General features: G+C 44.3%; 1 protein-coding gene and 1 long non-coding RNA gene across 2 annotated transcripts in view; one reads left to right on the forward strand and one right to left on the reverse strand.

Moving 5' to 3' along the window:
• Positions 1-21373, forward strand: part of LOC119737295 (ATP-binding cassette sub-family C member 9-like) — a 38523-nt gene extending 17150 nt beyond the window's left edge. Inside the window, exons 10-31 of the mRNA XM_038211523.1 lie at positions 971-1132; positions 1465-1540; positions 1842-1947; positions 7716-7814; positions 7912-8077; positions 8404-8544; positions 9012-9240; positions 10093-10310; positions 11206-11377; positions 11728-11795; positions 12119-12276; positions 12870-12962; positions 13366-13468; positions 14019-14135; positions 14238-14349; positions 16494-16624; positions 17057-17135; positions 17516-17624; positions 18027-18130; positions 18592-18725; positions 19521-19583; positions 19876-21373. Coding sequence (XP_038067451.1) covers positions 971-1132; positions 1465-1540; positions 1842-1947; positions 7716-7814; positions 7912-8077; positions 8404-8544; positions 9012-9240; positions 10093-10310; positions 11206-11377; positions 11728-11795; positions 12119-12276; positions 12870-12962; positions 13366-13468; positions 14019-14135; positions 14238-14349; positions 16494-16624; positions 17057-17135; positions 17516-17624; positions 18027-18130; positions 18592-18725; positions 19521-19583; positions 19876-20013 — 2778 coding nt within the window. The 3' untranslated portion in view covers positions 20014-21373. The remainder of the gene's footprint in view (positions 1-970; positions 1133-1464; positions 1541-1841; positions 1948-7715; positions 7815-7911; positions 8078-8403; positions 8545-9011; positions 9241-10092; positions 10311-11205; positions 11378-11727; positions 11796-12118; positions 12277-12869; positions 12963-13365; positions 13469-14018; positions 14136-14237; positions 14350-16493; positions 16625-17056; positions 17136-17515; positions 17625-18026; positions 18131-18591; positions 18726-19520; positions 19584-19875) is intronic.
• On the reverse strand, positions 21003-22064 carry LOC119737298. The gene is made up of 2 exons (XR_005272367.1): positions 21625-22064; positions 21003-21476 (listed from the first exon to the last, which is right to left on the reverse strand). It is a non-coding gene; the product is annotated as an uncharacterized LOC119737298 (long non-coding RNA).
• Positions 22065-22067: the final 3 nt, after the last annotated feature.

Here is a 22067-nt window from a genome sequence, read left to right on the forward strand (position 1 = left end):
AATTGCAACTTGTTGGTATTTCATCTTTTTTATAACTGCTTAAGGTAATATAATTCTAAATATCCAGAGGGCCGCAAATTATTTTTTTTCCGAACAACATCCGGATTACATGGTTGTTGAGCACCCTGTACGATACTTTTATGATACGTACGCAGGTATATATAACCTTAAATTTCCAGGATTTGTCGAGCAGTTCGATAGCTCAGTTGGATAAGATCGTGATTTTGTACTGCGAGGGACCCTTGCGGCATGGGTTCAATTCACCATTTTTACCCCATATTATTTTTTCTAATCTAAGGCTTTGGAAAATTGTTTTTTTTTAAAGGGAAATAAAGTCCAAATTGCATTTCTTTCGAATTCATATCTTTTTTTTCTAATTTTATTTTTTTTCTCATGTTTTTAAGAGAAGTAAAATCCAAAATGTTATAGCGTACACCCCATTATAGCCTACACCCGGATGTCATTTGGGGACAAAAAAAATTTGCCAGAAGGCCAGTCTTATCTCACTGACTGACTGAGTGATTGAGACTGGTTGTAAGTGAAGAACACTGGACATTGCTTTTGTATGAGCTCTGTGCGCTACCAAAAGAGGGCGCCCTTTTACCTAACAACGACGCCCCAAGGGCAGGACATTTCGCTGGTTGACGCACACCGTTCCTTGTGTGTGACGCACGTACACCAGGGGATTTGTTCTATTTACACGCAGTGACCACGCTTCACGGCAAATGAATTGCAGTCAGGCAAGATGGCGTCAGTCGGTCACCCCCAACTGTACTTACCTTTGCCGGTGAGGGGGTGCTTGTGAACGGAGCGGATAGGATGACACCGAAACACCAATGAATGGTCTAAATCTGGCCCATTGTGCAGGACAAGATGCACGACAAGACTTTCTGTGAATAGTAATTCTGAATACTGTGTACTCTTGGACCAGCTGTACTGGGCTTAAATGTCTTGTTTTATTTTCAAATAGAATGGAGCCCTCCAATCAGGAAGAAGAAGCAGCAAACCAGAAGATAAGCAGCGTCTGTTATCCAATGACAACCAAGCTGACCATGACAATGAGTACGGTACATTTGATGCCAAAACAACCTCCTTCATTGTACCAAGTGTACCAGACGACATTGCAGTCAGGGTATGTATGACTTTCAACCTTAAAAAGAATCCACCTCTCCTGTTGTTTTTCATGCTGAACCTTTTTTTTTGTGGACTGAAGTCTCACAGACACGTTGACATCAATTTTAAAAGATTGAGTTGTGTTCATGCAAAATATGTAATTAGATGCCAGTTACTAGACAACTATAATCCCTGAAACACTCCTTTTTGGGCTCAAAGTAATATTTAGATATCAAAATGAGATTTTTGTTGAGCAAATCACCTCCCCCGCCCAAAAAAATTAAAAATATCAGCTTAGGAATTTGATATTATCATATAACTGAACTGAACTCTTTAATTTGACTTCTTCAGGTTAAGGGAAGTTTCACATGGGACTCATCAGCCAAGTCACCCACACTTGAAAATATTAGCTTGGACATCCCTACAGGTAAAAACATGATCGTGTGCTGTTGGCAATAAGACAACAATTATAAACCATATTAGAAGTCCAAGAATTACCTCCAAACTTGTTATTCCTAAATCTATGCCATTGGTCTCTGAAAATGTAAATGGTAATTTATTCATAATTGGCGAGTATTTTTCTTGTGAAAACTTCAGCAAATGCTAATGTTTGGACATCTGTACAATCAAAATGTTTGTCAAGCAATTCAGAAATGAAGAATTTGTGTCATTAGGAGCAATTTATAATATAGTGCATCTCCAAATGTGCTTGGTTGTTTCTGTTACAGGCAAGTTGACTATGGTAGTGGGTCAGGTAGGATCAGGCAAGTCTTCCTTACTGTCTGCTATCCTGGGAGAGATGACCACAGTCTCAGGAAGAGTCCAATGGAACAGGTAACATGCTGGTCTCTGCAAAGTCCTGAGTGTGAACAGGTAGTATCAAAAGAGGCTAGGGACTACTTGTAGTAGAAGAACCATAGAAACGAAACAAATATTGAAGGACAATTAAGTGTTGTTTTTGCCTCATACCACAGATGCTTCGTCTCACACTTAAGATGCTACAATATTTAGCAAATTTGAAAAATGGACTGATACTCTCTGTTCCATTTGATCTGATGAGTGTCTTACAAACTAGTCGTTTTCTGCTTCAGATCTCTTGTCAGGAAATATAATCTGTGTATATTCAACCATTTTGAAGCCTAAATATTTGTTATTGAAAAAAGGGAAACCTTTTTACTCAATAAGTATAACTCTTTAGTTGATAGTTCGTGTAGTGTTTATTAGTCATCAACCAATGACAACAGCGGCTGCAAAGTAAAGGAAAAGATTACATTATGAATCATAGTTCTATATGCCCCCCAAGTCTTTGGGAATAACAAAGGCTAACAATTCTAGGAAGAAAAGATTCCAAATGTAACAGACATAACTAAGTAACCTAAAGAAATGCACAGATTGCAAAGGCATGAACATGAACAATAAGCAAAGATCGAAACAAGAATAAGCATAGGTTATAGGAAGTAAACTATAGCTGTAACTTTGGCTATATAAAAAAAAAAAAAAGTCCAGAGTATATGGGTGTCCTATAGTTCATCCCTAAGCCTGGCCGGCGGTCGTGACAAGCGAGTGGATCGGCGAGGGGCAGTCGGGGAGCGGTCCAGGGGTGGCAGATCCACGGTCGGGGCCAGGTGTTCCTTCAGACCAGGAGTATTGTGTGGCAGGAGGCCGCGGAGTGCACGGGGAACGGAGCCTGGGTGGGACTGGCTATTGGGTGGACGCGTGGTGGCCACGGTGGGTGTCACAGGTGAGGTGGGAGTCGGTTCCAAGCCATCCGGGGTTGGAGGATGGTTGGTGCGGGTTGGCTGGGAGACGGCTGGAAGCATCGCAGGTGGTGTGGCTGAGGCGTCCTGCGGTAACTGGTTGTTGGCCTGCACCAGAGGGGTTGCTTTTGGGTGCTGGCTAGCTGCATGCGACCCCGGCAGCAAAGGTGTTGGGCCGGGTGCCATCAGGAGGGGCGCACGTGGAACGACAGGCAAGTACTTCCGCAAGAATCGCCTGTTGCGTAGGGTGACTCGACCAGATCCATCAACCCTCACGACATACTGGTCGAATTGCCTCACCTCCACCACAACCCCGGTCTTGTCCCACTTGGTCGGGTGCGGTCCGGTCTGGTTTTGGATACGCACGCAGTCGCTGACAATCAGTGGCGTGAGGGGACGGGTGTGCTCTGAGAGACGCTCTGCAGCGCGCATGTGCCGGTTGCGCAGTGCCTCCTCGCGGGATGTGAGTGTCTCCCGCCATGTGCTGTGTGGGTTGTACTTCCCAGGGTGGATGGGTATGAAGTCACGGATGGGACGCCCGAAGACGCACATAGCAGGGGAGAGGTGTGTGTCATGGTCGGGCGTGTTGCGGTACTGGAGCATGGCACGCTGAAATTCATCAGTGTTAAGTGTGCCTTCAGCGTCAGTATTGTCAGTGATGAGGCGCTTCACAGTCTTGACGCCCACTTCAGCACGGCAGTTGCTGTGGGGGAAGGCGACGGATGAGATGCGGTGACACACGCCCCAGTTGCGGAGGAAAGCGCGGGTGGACCCTGCGGTGAACTCTGGGCCACCGTCTGAGGACAGTTCATCGCTGATTCCATAGGTCACGAAGGTGCGGCGCAATGCAGTAATGAGTCCATTGGCGCCGTTGGCTGCCTGTTCGACGATTGGCCAGTTGCTGTACCTATCCACCACCACCAGGTAGTGACAGCCGCGGTAGGTGAAGTAGTCAGCGGCAATGCATTGGAATGGATAATCGGGCTGGACGGGAGGCGTGGGCGGTGCGCCTGGCTGTGATGGCGCCATACGGTTGCAGGGAGAGCAGCGTGCCCGTGTATCGGTGATGGCGGGGGTCATACCTGGCCAGAAGAATGAGGACTGAGCTCGTGCGCACATCATGGTGATGCTCTGGTGGGCCGAGTGTAGTGCTTCAAGGACCCGGGCACGGAGGGACGAGGGAATGATGACACGGTCATTGTAAAGGCATACGCCATCAAACTCTGACAGATTCTCACGGAATTGGTGGTATGGCCGGAGCTCACGGGGGAGGTCACCAGGGAGAGCGGGGAAGCCCCCTTGTATCATCTCAATCAGTCTGCACATGTTTGGATCACTGGATGTGGCGAGGCGGACATCATTCCATGTGACTGATTTGATCATCTTAGCAGCTGTGGTGGCAGACTGACTGCATACTTGGACAGGGTCTGGGCCACTGGTGCGGACAGCAGTGAGGAAGTCATGTGGCAGCACAGTGGTCGTTGGTTCGCTTGAGTCATAGTGCACAGGTGCGACATCATCAGGGAGCTGTAGCGGTGCGCCTTTACCAACGGGGTGGCGGGATACCCCATCAGCTGCAGCGTGGCGTGCACCAGGTATGTGGACGATGCGGAAGTGGTAGCGCAAGGACTTCTCCTTGAGGTTGCGGAGGCGAGGGTTTGGGATGTCCTCAAGTGAGCGGTCACCGAACACCTTCAGGAGGGGCTTGTGATCCACCGCCACTATGAGGTCAGAGCAGCCAAGGACAAAGTGGCGGGCCTTGTCAAGTGCATCGATGACAGCAAGGGCCTCCCCCTCCACTGGGGCGTAGCGGGACTCGGCACCTGAAGTGAAGCGGCTCCCAACCAGAGTCACCCTCCAACCAGTCTTGCAGCAGAAGGGTTTTGAGGAGGGGCAGTCGCAGTGCTGGAGCAGCCAAAATCCCAGACCATCTTTGCTCCAGTCAGTTGCAAGGCAGGTCGGCTTGGTCTTGTCGAATATCTCCACCCCTTTGTGGATTTCGCTGACGATGAGGGCCTTTGATTCCTCGAATAGGCAGTCCAGCTCATCGGTCCACGAGAAGGGGGTACCAGGTTTGAGGAGTTTGCGGAAGGGCAGCATGCGGTCAGTCATGGCGAAGGCATAGGAGACCTGGTTGATGAGCCCGAACCAGCTGCGCACGTCTGTGATATTACGAGGCGTTGGGAAATTCTGGATCGCCTCAAGGTACTCAGGGCAGGGGCGTACAGAGGTCGGGGTGATCTCAAAGCCAGCAAACTTGACAGTCATCTTGGCGAAGGCGAACTTTTTGGGGTTCAAGGTGACGCCATGTCTGCCACAAGTGTCGAGCCACTCAACTGCCTGGAAGAAGGCCTCCTCGATGGAGTCAGACCATACCAGGGTATCATCCACGCACTTGGTCTTTTTCGGGATGTCAGACACAATCTCATCAAAGCGGCGGCTGTAGCCATCACCGGAGGCGATGTACCCCTGTGGGGCGACACAGTATCGGTAGCGGCCCCAAGGTGTGATGAATGTGGTGAGGTGGCGGTCCTCCTCAGCTAGGGCAATGCTGTGATAGCCGTTCCATGCATCGAACACAGTTTTGCGAGTCTGGGGAGGGACTGCACGTGCTTGGTGGAATGGTGATTGTGTGTGGTGGGTCTCACGAACAGCGTTACGATTGAGTGACTGGAGGTCAACCGTCCGTCTGGGCTGGCCTGACTTCTTGGGGCAGATCACCATCTTGTGGCACCATGTGACAGGTGTACCGACTGGGACTGGCTCGATGACGCCGAGGCGGACGTCGCGGTCAAGGCCTGCCTTTACATTGTCCTGCCAGTGGACAGGGACAGGGATAGGTGTGTGACAGGCGACGGGCCGAGCGTCAGGGTCCACCATGAGTCGCAGTGGGGGGCCAGCCATCATGGGGAGTAGTTGGTGCTCACATACATTGAAGGTGCTCGACTTGTAGTATTCCAGCAGCCATGTCTCAAGCTTCTCCCGGTTCTCCTCAGTGGCTGGGAATGGGAGGTCTGCTGGGGGAGACGGTGGCATCTGGCATCGTGGGCACTCGCATGTTGGCGTGAGGCAGGCTGCTGGTGTGGGCGTCGGGGAGGTGGCAGAGGATGCGACGCTGGCACTGTCGGGCCTGATTGCCTCGCCAATGGTGGGGAACCTGGTAGAGATCATGCCCAGGGCGACGCAGGCTTGCTTAGACAAGAACAGCCGGTCGGATGAGTCGGTGAAGTACACTATCTGCCGGGTCTCGAGTTTCTCTCCAGATTGGGAGGTGCCAGAGATGCGGAGGACCAGGGCACCTGCTATGTCGATGCGGCAGTTGTTGGCAGCATTCATTTTCATTGTGACAGGGATGAGGTGTTTCCTTTCAAGCCCCAGTTTGGATAGGAGTTTCGTGCCAGCCAGGCAGGACTGGCAGCCAGTGTCAGCCATAGCAGGGTAGATGGCTGAGGAGGTGGTGCTGAGCAGGGGGGTAGGGAGGCCGAGGTCACGATCATCCTCAGGAGTTGCTTTGAGAGAGACGTCCACGATGGGTTGGGGGTCAGATCCTCGCCTCTCCCATACGTCGCAGAACTGATTGTAGATGTGGTGCTCTAGAGTGATTGCATTCGCGTCCATGGGTGGGGCGTCGTCGACAGAGCACAGGGTTTTGAAGACTGCGGTGGCATTGTGAGGTGACTCCTGTGCCTTGGGCGTGGCTGCATGGCTGCTGTCTCCGCTGGGATTGGCGGCACACACTCTCGTGGTGGTGGAGTATGCCACACTTCGCGCATGTGTGATTGTACGCAGGGCACTTCCTCATGCGCTCCTGTTTGCTACGTTCATGGCCCGCCTTGCCACAGTAGTCACACACCTGAAGTTTAATGTCGCGGGGCTGTAGCTTGGATCTCTCCCTTCGTTTGTAGGAGCTGGCAGCTGCAGCAGTCGTAGTGGCAGTGGCACCACCCTGGAGGAGGCGGCCGGCAGAGCGTTTGCCACTCTCTTTCGCTTCGACAAATTGAAGCACTTGGTCCAAATGCATGTCCTGTTTGGATTGTCCGAGGACATCCAGGCGGATCTCCTCATCCTCTAGTCCACGGATGAGGGTGTCCCTGACCATGATGTCACTGAAGTCAACGACTAGAGAGCACGTACAGTCCTTCTTGTAGTTACAGACGCTAGCCTGGCCACGAAGGCGGGCGGCATGGCCCTCACTGGTTCGTCGCGGTCCTGTCGCATTTGCTGGAGCTGCACACGAGCCACCATGATGTTCTCTCGGCGAACTGCCAAGCTCTTGATGTTTTTGAGGATGGTCGGTTCATCCTGCGACGTCAGGGCACCGAATGTTCTGGTCAGGTCTTTCCTGAGTCGGTCGTCGCAGCACTCAAGCAGTTGGTAGACTATATCGGTTCCTGTGAGATGCGTGGCTTCTTTGTATTCGGACCGTCGTAGCTCGAAGTAGGACCATTCTTCACTCGTGCCGGCAGCCATGACCGTAGGTCATCTGACCTTCTCCACTTTGGCGGCGCATGAGGCGGGAGTAGGTGCAGGGGCAGGAACGGTTGGGTGGGCGGTGCGGGCGTGTAGGTTGATCAAGGCGAGCAGCACCTCTGGGGGTGTGTTGCTAGGCCAGGATGCCTCACAGTCAGGAGCCGAGCAGTTGACGTGAGCCATTGGGAGGGGTAGAGCGTGCCAGAGAGTCTAGATTGTCGCTGTTGTCATCAATAAGTATAACTCTTTAGTTGATAGTTCGTGTAGTGTTTATTAGTCATCAACCAATGACAACAGCGGCTGCAAAGTAAAGGAAAAGATTACATTATGAATCATAGTTCTATATTTACCAGTGTGAAATATTTTATGTTTCAGGAAGTACAACTCTGTTTCTTACGGAGCTCAAAAGGCGTGGCTGCTGAATGCATCTCTCAAGGAAAACATTCTCTTTGGCAACAAATTTGATCATGAAAGGTAGGTATAGGCCTATATGACTTATGATTTTTGATTATTCCGCAAATTATCCACATATGTCTGTTTCACACATGTCTGTTTTCCAACCCTCTTATAGATACAGAAAGGTGATCACTGCCTGCTCCCTGCAGCCAGACATCGACATCCTGCCGGCCGGAGATCAAACAGAGATTGGTGAGAAGGGAATCAATCTGAGCGGCGGTCAGAAACAACGAGTCAGCGTAGCCAGGGCCATGTACAGCCGCAACGACGTAGTAGTTCTGGTACGTTAAGCAGAGTTGTTTTTTACAGCAATCACAAGGTCAAGATTTATTTTTTTTATTTTCCACAGTATCAAATTAATAAACGTCATAAAATAATTACATAATAGAAAAGAATTGCAAATAATACAACAAAAGTGTACAAAAGTTTATAATATATACTTATAAAAGTCCAAAGTTGCCCAGTATATGAACAGTTTTCTGTGCGGGCAGTAACATCTTTAAACAAATGTTGACTTTCTCCATGAGGCACAGCAGAGCAAAATTTGAATTGTCAACAGCAGCTTCTATGTATTATAAATCACTCTTTTTCTTCATTCTTGTTTCAGGATGATCCCCTCTCTGCCCTGGATACCCATGTTGGCGGTCATCTCTTCAAGAAAGGCATTGAAGGGTTTTTGATGAAAAAGAGCAAACGTACCGTCATCTTGGTCACTCATCAGATACAGTATGCAGACAAAGCTGACAAGGTAAGAGCAAATCAAAGCTGACAAGATATTGAAAATAAAAAGTCTTCCAAGTCTGCAACCCCGGTTCAAGGTTTCTTGTCTTTTTTTATGAGCCTCGCCCATCACAAGTCCCTATTTAAGGGCCACTCGAGGTGAGGGCTACCCAGAGAAGGGATAGAAAAGGAAATCTACAAAATAGAAACATTTCTTGAAGTAGAAAGATAAGTATTGACGTTGTGCTTGAACTTGGACACATTTTAAGCACCTGGAAAACAAGATAAGGAGTTCCAGAGTGTGTGAAGAAACTGGATAGATTCTACCCAGTTCTATGTGTTTTGGAATGGTTCTGGGTTCTTAAACTGAATTATTTTATTGTCTTGTCCCTCTGAGGTTCTTGAGACTTGACTACTGTGCCTTTGCACTTTTGACGACCCATTAGATATTTTACCAAAAAATAATGAGCCCAAAAATATATTTATATTTTACAGATTGTCTACATGAAAGATGGACACATCCTCCATCAGGGAACCGTGGAAGACATACAGGAAGAGAATAGGGAACTGGTCGCCAGCTGGCGGGCTACCATGAAGATGCTGGCTGAGTCCGAGTCTGAACTGTCTGGTTCTGAGACCGGGGTCGACGTCACGGAGGAGCGTGCCAAACTTGTACGACAGGTCTCCAAACAACTGCAAGAGGCAAAACGGATGGAGGAAGAAGGTGAGCTTGTCTTCTTTTTTTCCTCATCGGTCTCACTTAAAAAATAATTCTCTAGATGGTGGATTTAGATTGCAGTATCCTGGCACAACTCTTTCAACTATCACTTGTTGTCAATCCTTTAAATATCTTAATTTTTTCAAAGTTGAACAAAGGAATAAACTGGAGCATTGTTTGAACCTGCGACCCCTAGATTGCCGTTCCGGTGCTCTACCATCTGAGCTATCCAGCCCTATGTTGGAGATTCCCCAATTTGTCAATGTCTTTGTTCAAGAGGCACTATTTAGAAGCCATAAACCCATTTATGCCATAAAGCTAGCAACATATATCAGCATGATGCTAGCAACGATATCAACACTGCAACCTGAGAAATAGCAGACAAGGCCATTACAAATTTTCAAATAACCTTTGTTGTTTTGTTAAATATGTTGTTAAAAACTGACACTATTGTTTTCACCTTGTATAGATTAGTGACAGTTAGTCATTCAGATTTATTGTTAAAGGGAAAAAACTTGACGTCAGGTGTTTGACCACACAAATCTCACAGAGGTTCAGTCATTTCAAATATGTTTAGGGAAAACAATTCATGATTGAGAAAAATTTTCATTGACTGAAAAAAATGTCCACCTCCCGTTCCCCCCCCCCCCCTACAAATAAACAAATATCACATTGAAATTGCTGCTCATACAGTTGCAAAGTCGTCATTGATTTATATTATATATTTTTCCGGAAAATACCTCTATGACTCCCCATAGACTATAATTGTATACAACCTAAAAGGTACAGTCACAGAAAATGAAACAGTTTCACAAAATGTTTGTGTTGTTATTGTTATTTTAAACTCTAATTCTGCAGTCCAAGCCTCAACCTCCGGTCGCCTGGTGCAAAAAGAAGAGAGAGCGGAAGGGTCCGTGTCGTGGCGAGTCTATCTCTCCTATGTCCAGGCTCTTGGCTACTGGGTCTTCGGTCTCATCCTGCTCCTGTCTGTGCTTCAAAGCGGTCTCAGCATCGGGACCAACTTCTGGCTGTCGGAGTGGTCTGAGGCAGGGGCTAACATGACCAATGCAACAGAGGTATGAGCATTTTAAAGTCAATATTACACCTGTTTCAGTCTGACGTTCTGGAGTCCCACCTGACTAATTAACAAGTATTCGGAGCACCTCTAGTTGACCACAGTGGTTTCAGACAGGCAAATTGTGTAACTTTGAAACTTCTTACGTGAATCCTGTTTTCCACCAACTAAATCTATACGTATCTCCTCCGTCTTTAACTTTTTTTCTCTGTACTTTTCATTGTAGCCCACAACTTATGGGTGATTCCCATAAAAACCTTTCCATTGATTATGGTCTGAAGTCATTCCTAACATCTTCAACAGTTGATCTGTTAAAGACTTGTACGTACTGTTGCCCCTAACTACTTCAAACAGCCAAATTAGTTCAAATCTTAAAAATAATTTGGTTCGCCGTGACTGTATGTGAACAAAGAAATTAACTGGAGCCAGATTTGACCGTGCAACCTCCAGAATACCGTACTGGTGCTCTACCAACTGAGCTATTCAGCCCTAATGAGGGCAGTCTTGCAATTTGTTATTGTTTTGTTCTGGCGATACTTAAGTTAATAAAGCCACAAACCTCATTTGGCCAGGGATCAAACACAATACTAGCAACATCACCATGCTTTGGCAACCAAAACGGCAAATTTGGATCTCATAAAAAGGATTTTTTTTTTTTTTTTTTTAGATGTAAATCCATTCCATTGGTTCTCGACCGAATGAATGAATTGCAGTCTATTGTAACTATAAGGGGGACAGCACCAGTCCCTGCTCGAGGCCCATCCCCCCACCACTTCAAAATTTGAGGAAGTAATAATTTTATTAGTTAAATACCTCCATAAGGCACCCCTAAGGGCCCTCCCCTTGCAAATCGGAACCCTACTTATGCCCCATGTCTATTACTTTGATTTTAATAGTCTGAGCTGCTAGATTCCCTGACCTACTACCTGGGTGGCTATGCCGGCCTGTCTGTCAGCAGCATCGTAGCTGGTGCAGGAGCTACAGCCATGCTGTACATAGGATCTCTCTACGCAGCTAGAATGCTACACAATGGCATGCTCAGGACCGTCATGCATGCCCCCCTCAGGTAATGGACTAAGCCACGCCCACACTTAGGGTTTATGTACATATCTCACAGTGCATGTGACTGAGTTTGACAGAGCTACCATGGTCACCTGACCAAATGTCATGATCTAATTGGTCAATGCTCGCTTTTTGATTGACAGCCAGAGGGTGTACATTTAATACAACTTTTGTTCAGGAAAAAATTAAAAACGTTCCAATTTCTGGTTCTAAGTCGAAAAAGTTTTTAAAAAATATATGTGTTGACCCAATTACTGTTTTTGCAATCATGCGTTGATGGATTATCTTTTTAGTTTTGGTTTTTGCACTGTTCAATGTTTTCAATTAAGAAGCTTGTTTTTTCATTGTGAATCAGGTTTTTGATGTCACTCCCATTGGACGAATTCTCAACCGCTTTTCCTCTGACGCAAACGTCATTGATCAGGTAATGAGTCAACAAGTACCAAGAAACTGAATTACTCTGTGCAGTTGATTTAATGTGCGTTCTTCACAGTGGCGTATCCAGAGCAACGTGCCCCCTGTCAAGACATTGCCTTTTTTGTTTTCACTCTTAATGAAAGTACCGGCCCTTCCCAACCATTACTAGTATTACCAGTGGCGTACCCAAGGGGGTGGGGCCTCCTCCCCCAAGAGGTTATCAATTTTTGATTTTTGATTTTATGGCCACTGCAAAAAATACCCATTCTCCCCCCCCCCCCCAACCAAAAGTTGGATTAGCTACTGATTTTTCACAAATTTTGCCAACAGAAACTGGGTGTGACTCTGTCGTCTTTACTACGCAATGGTCTGAGCTGTGTGTCGGCCGTGTTAGTCAACATCATCGTGGTCTGGTTCTTTGCCATCGCCTTGATCCCAATCATCATCCTGTATCTTCTCATGATGAAGGTTTTCATAAGGACCTCAAGGTTAGCTCAAATTTGTTCGTTATTTGAGGGCAATAAATATATGAAAGGCCCTTTTTTTGCCAATGAGGTCGCTGTAGCACGTCATTATCTGGGTATGAATAGCAGTAAAATTCTTGTTCATTGAATAATTTTAACTTTGCTTTACTTCAATCTAAATTTAATGATTGTAAAACAAGGTTATTCTTTAATTGTTACATTCATTCATCCATTGATTTAGTATGTCATTTCTTTTTGAAATTTTGTAGGATAGCTACATGCAATTGATAGGCATAAAATAGCGGTGTTATGCGCCAACAAAATATGGCTTGTAGATCATCACAATGCAACAGCACCACGCATCAGGGCTGGAAAAAAACAACACATTTTTGAAAGAAGAATTTTCCTGCAAACTTCCCTGTGAAACAATATCAAGAGACTGCAAGGAGTGCAAGCTAGACTGAAAATGTGATATTACAATATTTTGAAAATTTCAAAGAAGATTTTCCACAAGAAGCATTGTGGCTTAATGAAAGTTGAGCAATTTTGTATCAGATATGAAATCACTGTTCATATTGTAAAAATTGAGGTAAGCTTTCCCTGTACTTTTTCTCCAGGGAGTTGCAGCGTCTTGACAGCATCAATAAGTCTCCAGTCTATGCACACTTCTCTGAATCTCTGGGAGGATTGTCAACCATCAGAGCCTACAGGTATAGTTGTGTTCATCCCTTCTACTATTTCAACTGTCAATTAAAAGAAATAGAAGATTTTTTTTTTTAAATTAAACCAGAAAAGGTATGAATACACTACTTTTAAATAAATGCTCTAGTCTACAAATCCTGGATGTGTGCCACTCATGATCAGGTTCAAATCCAGCTGCTGGGCATATGTTGTGTCCTTGGGCAAGCCACTTCAACCCCCACTTGCCTCTCTCCACCCAGGAGTATAAATGGGTACCGGCATTAGCTGGGGAGTAGCCTACGATAGACTAGCAACCCATCAAGTGGAATTCACCTTCACGCCAAACTGGCGTGAAGGTGAATACCAGCCTGATGGGCCATATTGGCTTGTGACGAAAGTAGTGCAAAAACAAGTATTTTTTTTTACCACTAGACAACAGCATCGCTTTCAAGATTTGATTATCAAGAAGATTGAGTGCAGTAACATCACCTTCCTGTACCTGAATACAAGTAACAGGTGGCTAGGAAGCAAACTGGTGAGTCAAACAAGTTTGTCTTCAAGAAAGTTGGAGTCCTGGATTCTAAATAGATGCAAGTTCAATAGACTAATGTGCAAACAGTTTGAAGCCATTCTCACGTTCACCATGTAACGAATTCCGTAGTCTCCTGATAATGGGCAGCTAGAGCATATACTATCTTAAACATTGAGTTTTGCCCGGTTCTTTTCAGAACCTCACAAACCCACACAAGAGATTTGTTAAAAAATTTTAACAATTTGTGGTTTTTTTTATTCCCAACACACTCCACGGAGACCTTACAAAACACTTGTTTAACCTTGTTTTTCCTCATCCCCCCCATCAATCACGTAGCCTGTTGTTCCTTAAACTGCTCCAGCACTCTGTGTGGTTTTAAGCATTCATGAAGGAGTAAAGACATTGCCATGAAATGTAATTCAAGTGCTAATGAGTTCATCCGACTTTTCCAAAACATAAAGATTTACCTGTATGAATTTGGTACTGGTGTATATATGCTTACTTTAGTCTCAGTCATTCACAAACTTTTTCAATAATTCTCTTTGCTTGGCAGGATCTGATTGGAGCCCTTATTGTCCTGATTGCTGGCCTGACTACCATGATCACTGCCTTGACCACTCATACCCTCACCCCAAGCCTAGTTGGTCTGGCCATCACCTACGCCCTTAATGTAAGTGTAGGACTGAGACTACCATGATCACTGCCTTGACCACTCAATAGCTCCCTGATTTTGCTCTTGTGTACTAAATTAACAAAATTATCATCCGTAAAGATATCAACTCAGTTGAACTGGGTGATCCGCATGTCAGCTGACATGGAGATGCAGATGAACGCCATGGAGAGGGTGGAGTACTACAAGTCTATTGAAATGGAAGAATATAGAGGTAACGCTATATCTTACTCTCTCCTTCCCCTGCCCCCTCCATCCCCCGTCCCCTAACCCTTCCCCTTTCTTTTTACTCCCTTCCCTTCTAAATCTTGAACAGCAGAAGACATTGTTCTATGACTATTATTTTTGGCGAGCTGCGAAGCAGATGCGAGCCTATGTAATACCAATTTCTGTCCGTCTGTCCGGGCGCCCGTCCGTCCGTTCTTCCGTCCGTCCGTCCGTCCGCGTTCATATAAAAATGTTGAAGTTTTTGGTTCTAGTTAACTTGGGGAAAAAAATTAAATGCAGTTGTCAGGTATCATCTCTAGGCCTATAACTTCAGTTAGGTTCATATCATTGCAGTAAATTTTATGATTTTATTGAGGAACTTTAATTCAAGGAAATGTTAAAGTTTTTAATTGTTACATGTACATGTATACTGGTATAACATGTACATGTGTGTATACCGGTATAACATGTACATGTACATGTACACTATGCATTTTGGGGATGTGCATGAGCTTCTGGTTTGATCTTTTGGTTTATGGGGTTGGAGTAGGGATGGGGTAGGGGAGGGTGGGGTGGGGTGGGGGATAGGGTTGGAGTTAGGGTTTGTGTGAGTAGGATGAGTAGGGGAGCTAGGATGGGCGGGGCGGGGCGGGTTGGGGTGGGGTGGGGTGGGGAGAGGATCGAGAGGGGTTGGAATACTGGGTTTGTGTGGGGTGGGGATTTGTAGGGGTGGGGTGGGAACAGGTAGGGAGAGACAGGTAGGGGGAGACAGGTAGGGAGAGGATGGGCATGGATGTAGGGGTTGGGTTAGGAGGGGGTTGGGCAGGGGGCGGGATATAGGATCGGAGTAGGGGTTGGGTTGGCGATGGGTAGGGATGGGTTGTTGTAGGGGTTGGATAAGGGGAGGGGGCAGTATATAGGGATCAGAGTAGGGGTTGCATGGGGTCAGGTGGGGATGTATAGGTGGGGGAATGGGGTGGGCGGGATATTGGAATCGAGTAACGGTTAGGGTGGGGATGTGTAGGGGTGGGTAAGGACAGATAGGGGAAGATAGGGTAGGTGGGTGCAGGGGGTTGGGGTAGGGGAGGGTACGGGTCAGGGGAGGGGGAAGGAGATATGGATTGGAGTTTGGGTGGGGTTGGGATGTGTAGGTGATAGGGTGGGGATGATTAGGGGAGGATGGAATGGGTGTGGGTAGGGGGTTGGGTGGGGAAGGGGGAGGGGGCGGGTTGGGGATGGGGTAAGGTTTTGGGATGGGGTAAGGTTTGGAGGAGGTGGTGATGGTGCTGTGTCTACCTGTACATGTATACCCATTCTTGTTCTGCATTTGTGGCGACTACACAAGAGTTTTCCCATGGTAATACAAGTATGGGGAGCAGAAGACACTGTTGGGGCTGCAAAAATCCACAACTGGGGTCCTAATTACCCTACCAATGGAAAACTCCCCCATAATACAGTGATGGCTAACCTATATACACAAATTTTGACTTTTTATGTTGACATTTAAAAACTGACCCCTACACCTAGGCACATCATCAAGAATCCTGATCCCCTTCCATCATGCCCATCCCCCAACCCTACCTTCAGCCTCCCTTCCTGCCTTGGACAGCGAGCCATGGCGGCTTCGCCGTTCTAGTTTTTAAGAAAAATGAAATGAGAACATTTTGGGATCTGAAATTAATTACAGACAAATCAAGGCAAAATTTGTGTTAATTTTCAGAGAAAATTCTTTCACAAAATAGCAGAATTGAAAACAAGCTCATTTTAGGAAAAACAATGGCTCAATGCTACCTTTCTAAACGTACATACATTTGCTAGGTACGCATAAGTTGTGAGGACTGTAAAAGTTTTAAAGTTGTAAAGTTTCGTTGTAAAGATTTGTTGTAACATTTGTTGTAAAGAGTTGTTGTATATTCCATCTCAAGTCAAATCACAAGTAAATTCACCAGTTTAAGGGGATGAACAACAAAGGAATGCCTTTGCCTCATTGTATTGGAACAGTTTGTCACTTGACTTGCGAAGTGATTTATGATTGACTTGTGACAAGGTAAACAACCCACTTAAAAACAAAAAAATCATCTCTGAAACGTTATGTTTAATTCAGATGTTCTTGTGTTGTTTCACTGCAGTCTCAATTCCTTTCATTTCAAGGAACCCAGAGCCCTGGCCCCGATTGGCCAGATAGAGGTGACATCGTCTATGACAACATCTCTGCCCGATATGCCACGCATCTTGATCCTGTCTTGTACAATGTCTCAATCCATTTCAAAGCTGGTGAAAAGGTGAGCAGGTTTAAAAGTTTGGCTGCTCAGCAAAAACAAAACAGCTTCCATAAGGCAAAGTTTCAGTAAACAGCAGTGTTGTTTGATGAGTTGCTTGTTTTACAATGTCTTTGTAGAAGGAGGGGTCTAGTAAGTATGGTTTTATGGGGAAGGGAATGTAGGGTACTGTATCTTACAACCTATTGTGGGCAAATGATGCTTCTTCCCAATTTTTTGTTATATAGAAAAAGTCTTAAATTTCTTACTTTGGGATGAAATATCTGAAACTCACCCATTATTGCATCGTGTGTCTAAAATTCAACAATCCTTTGCGTGAATTTCAGGCATTTTATCCAAATGAAGAGATTCTAGACATTTTGGTTCTGCAGTACAGTGATGTGAGACGTGTTGCACTCAGTAGTGGCATTATGCAATTGTGATGATTTGTTTCAGATCGGAATTTGCGGTCGGACTGGAAGTGGCAAATCTTCCCTTACGCTGACTCTCTTCAGAATCATCCAGACCTTTACAGGTAAGACAGAAGAGGAGACATGAAAGGGAACGGAGTGTTCTTTGGCTCCTAACACTTGCAAAACTTGGAGACACACCGCATTTGCGCGATGGTTTGCGTGTCGTGGTGCAAAGTACGCATGACTAATTTTATTGTAATAAGTGAGCACAGATCAGTTGCGTCTTTGCGTCAATGTCAGGTTCTGAAGGATCTATGTTCAAATGTATGTTACAGTGGTCTCCCCTGAACGCGTTATTGGTAACCGTTAGGGCGTGCTTGTCCATCGACTCGGTTCACAAGTACCTCTCATCAGTTACTTTTTATTACAAGATTTTTTTGTCTGTGACTGAAGACATATGTGCTCTCACTTTTGTTGGTTTTCTTATTTCTGATTTTTGTAGGAAGTATTACGATAGACGGGGTGAATATTGCCCACCTGCCATTGGTTGAAGTCAGACGTCGTCTGGCCATCATTCCACAAGACCCTGTACTCTTCACTGGAACTATCAGGTAAGAGTTAAATATCAAGGGTCAAATAATCCGGGAAGAGAGAGGGGGGAGGGGTATCCCATCTCCCCCCCCCCCCCCCCCCACTGGTATCGATTTGTTTTAATAATTGAAAGCACCAACAATTTACACCCCTCATTTTTACAGCCTTCGTAACCAAAGAATTTTCTGTTTTAAAAAACAAAGTTCCCTATGTTGCATCCACAAACTGTTGACAGGAAACAGTACATACAGCAGACTTTTTGCATAACTCAAACAATGTGGTCTGTGGTAGCAGTCATCTGTTTCATCGATTTTTTTCTTCAATGCTCAGTGTTAACAGGGAGTCAAATGGGATGTTTCTTACTGCCATTTTTTTAAAGCGATGTTCTACTGCACAAAATAATTATTATTATTTTTTTGTAGATTTAACCTTGACGCACAGAACGCACATGATGACAATGCATTATGGGAAGCCTTGGAGACGGCGCAGCTGAAAGACGTGGTGTCCGAGCTGGACCTTGGACTTGGTAAAAAAATATCACCAATTAACATTGTACCAACTTAGCCGGTGATTATGAAATGGCACCATGTTCACATCACATGCATTCTCAACTTGAGATGCATGTGAGATTTGAAACCCCCTATTGATTGAAGGAGCACACTCAACCAACTGTAAGTAAGCGTGGTGAAACCCCAGTGATGGATTCTAATTTGATATTTTGTCGGATAAAGCAGTGGAGGACTTCAAGCATATGACTGTCAGTCTCCGTTGGAGGGCAAATTTGAAAGACAGAAGCCAGTGGCTTGACAAGGGTACTAGCTGGGGCCAACTTTGGAATTTCTGGCCGCAAGGATTCAAAACTTCTCATTTGAAACTTACAAGAGGACTCTTAGGTCAGAAAGCAATTCCAACATCTTCAATTTGTCATCAACTTCATAAGCTCATTACTGACATTTTCAACAAATTTGCTGTGAAATTTGTTTCCAGATGCCATGGTAACGGAGGGAGGTGAGAATTTCAGCGTGGGTCAGAGGCAGCTGTTTTGCTTGGCTCGTGCCTTCTTGAGGAAGACTCGCATCCTGGTCATGGATGAGGCAACCGCCTCCATCGACTTGGAAACGGTGAGTTCCTCCACCATCTCACTCTTGATTCACAAATTAATCAATTTGTGGCTGGGTTTCTTCCAGCTCTGTACTTAAGCTGGGAATGTTCCTGTGCATCTTAAATCAGTTAAAGATACCTTTCCTTTTTCAGTTATACTGAAATATTGAGGTGGTTTTAATAACAGTATTGTCTGGTCCAACAACCTTTGCTTTTTATAATGGTTAAACAATTCTCATAGGGATGCATTTGAATTGTTTTCGTTTTGCTGAAAGAACGCTTACCTTTCTTGTGATCGTTTAAAAACGGTGGTTGTGTTCAAAACTCCGTAACTTGAAAAGTACATGAGTGATATGAATGATTATTTACTAAAAGAAAGCTCATTGATTGGGCTTTCATATTCTAGATTTTGAAAATGCTACAGGCAAAACTTCATTCCAAAATTGGTCCTGTTATTTGGGTATTTTTGTTTTTACTCAACCTGTAAATGACTTTGAAAATAAAAATGGCTCGGAAATTATAATAATCATTATAACTGGTGCTTGTATAAAACTTAATACCAATTGTCCCGAAGTGCTTTACAATTATTACCCATTCATCATGCCATGAGATTATTTTTCTTCAGGCAGCAGCCCAAAACAGTTAAACCTTTATACCCACACACAAGTACCGATTTATACTCCTGTGTTGGAAACCAAAAGTTTTTGCCCACTATGTGACACAACTACAACTCTACTCCCCATGCTGATTATTTCATTGCACAAGTGATAATCAGAAAAAAATAATCTTTTGGTCGTTTTTTTTTTTTCTGTCAGGATGCCATTTTGCAGGAAGTGGTGGCAACTGCCTTCAGAGACCGCACAGTCATCACAATAGCGGTTAGTTTAACAAACAAATTGAGATTTGCATAGACTGAAATCACTATGATATCATGCATCGTACATGTGACGTCATTATGATTCAGATCTTTCGGCTTGTATATAGTCCTGTACACTGATTTTAAATACCTCTCTGGAATGCTGGTGCGATGTAGTACCGGGTGTCAAAGGACCAAAACTGGCTAATCAAGTCTTCCTGCTGTGGAGAACAGAAGATTGGTCAACACAGAAAAGTTTGGTCACTGAGATGTGCTGAACATAGTATTTTCTTATTTTCTGTTTCACTTTGCAGCATCGTGTGCAAACCATCCTGGACTCGGACCACATCTTGGTTCTAAATGAGGGCAGAATTGCAGAATATGACACGCCAGAGAACCTACTAGCCTGGGAAGATAGTATCTTTGCTTCGTTAGTCAGGGCTGGAAGTTAAGAAGGTCCTAAAGAAGTCGTATTCCTGAACGATTCAGGGCACCGTAACAATGTCCGTGGCCAAACAACACCGGCGTTAAAGAGGTTAAACTGGGGACTTGAAAACTATATTACTTTTTTGTAAAAGATTCAGAACAAATCCCCACCACATGTGATGCACAGGATTCTAGTTCCAGGCATCTCATTAATATCTGTGATAAGATGTGAGCAAGTATATCTCCAAAAGACCAGCTGTATTGGGTATTGGTTGCATAAGAGCTTCTGGAAATCTTCACACAGTCAAGTTATCAGCCATGTTTACGGACTGACAACTTTGCTGTGAGAAGATATCTTAGGGGGGGGGGGGGAGGGAGGGTGCTTGGAATCCTGCCATTATTTCCTGATACAAGGGATCTACTGTGGAGATTAACCTTTCCTTGACTTATTTTGAATATTAAATGAGATGAGACGACCCCTAAAATCTGCAATCAGAGCCAATTCTGAAAAGAATTCACAAGTCGTCACAACCAGTTTCTGAAAATAGAAAAACTGTTTTTATTGTTCCAACTTCAAAAATGAAAGTCCTTTTTCTAAATCTCAGCTGCATGTTTTTAAGGAATACCCCAACTCTGGTATATAATACTGTTCATCTGTTTCATGTTGTATTTCCTTGTATTATTATGTTTCACTCTTCTTAACGTAGAAACTCTTAATGCTTGCTGTAAATACACAAGGTTTTAAGTAAGTTTTTAATTGTGTTATGTTGTTTGTCTTTTCAGTCAACACATTAGTCACTGTACGGCCCCAAACTGCCCAAGCAAACATTGATTCATCAGTGAATAAATACAATGTAGTACAATGTATACAATGTAGTACAGTTATGGGTTATATGGGAACTGAATGGGTTTTTTTTGGTGATAAGTTATTTTGTCTTGCCTTCTCCACTTTTTGCATTATAACAAAGTTTTCTGAGCGTTGACCCTTTTTCCATCTTGTCGAAAAAAAAAAATATTTATCAATTTGAAATAAAATAATGACATTTAAATATCTGAAATATAGAATGCACTATGAATCGTCAACCAGTGTACTAGTCTTACCAGTTTTATGCCTTTGACACTGCAGACAAAATTTATTTTTAATCTTCCAGTCTCAAATTACTTTAAATATGATTGATCATAATGACTTTTTGAAACTATGTTTCACATTTATAAAAGACAAAGAAGCATTAGAACTTGAAGTTCCTTATAATATAAATCACAATTTGACAGAAGTGAATTTATTATACCAAAAACAATCAACAATTGCGATTAGTATTTCCAGGCCTATGTTTGAATAATGAAGCTAATGATTTATCTTTGAAATAAAAACTAGTTTAACTTTTATTCTGAGCAGTGTGTTTATGTTTTTTTTTTCTACGACAATTGATTATTATAACATTAAGTTCCAAGGGGTTAATCTTACAGCATTAAGTTCCAAGGTTAACACCTTACAAAATGAGGTTCCGAGGGGTTAACCTTACATAATTAAGTTCCAAGAGGTTTACCTTGCAGAATTCAGTTCCAAGGGGTTAACCTTGCACTACAATTAAGTTCCAAGGGGTTAATCTTACAGCATTAAGTTCCAAGGGGTGAACCTTACAAAATGAGGTTCCGAGGGGTTAACCTTACACAATTAAGTTCCAAGGGGTTAACCTTACAGAATTAAGTTCCAAGGGGTTAACCTTGCACATTTAAATTCCAAGGGGCTAACCTTACAGAAATAAGTTCCAAGGGGCTAACCTTGCACAATTACGTTCCAAGGGGTTAACCTTACACAATTAAGTTCCAAGGGGTTAACCTTGCACAATTAAGTTCCAAAGGGATAACCTTCCGCAATTAATTTCCAAGGGTTAACCTGACTGAATGCGTTGAACAGTAGATTTGTCCCACAAAACATTAAGTACTGTGCTAAAGGGACCCTCTGGCATCTTACTGGCAACATTCAAGAAATTTCATTTTTGGCCAAAATTAACAAAATTGCAAGGGATTTATTAGTTAACCTTACCGGTACATTTTTAATAAAATGTGGTCAAAAATA

Source organism: Patiria miniata, unplaced genomic scaffold, assembly GCF_015706575.1.
Source record: "Patiria miniata isolate m_02_andy unplaced genomic scaffold, ASM1570657v1 HiC_scaffold_3, whole genome shotgun sequence".
NCBI classification, from domain to species: Eukaryota; Metazoa; Echinodermata; class Asteroidea; order Valvatida; family Asterinidae; genus Patiria; species Patiria miniata.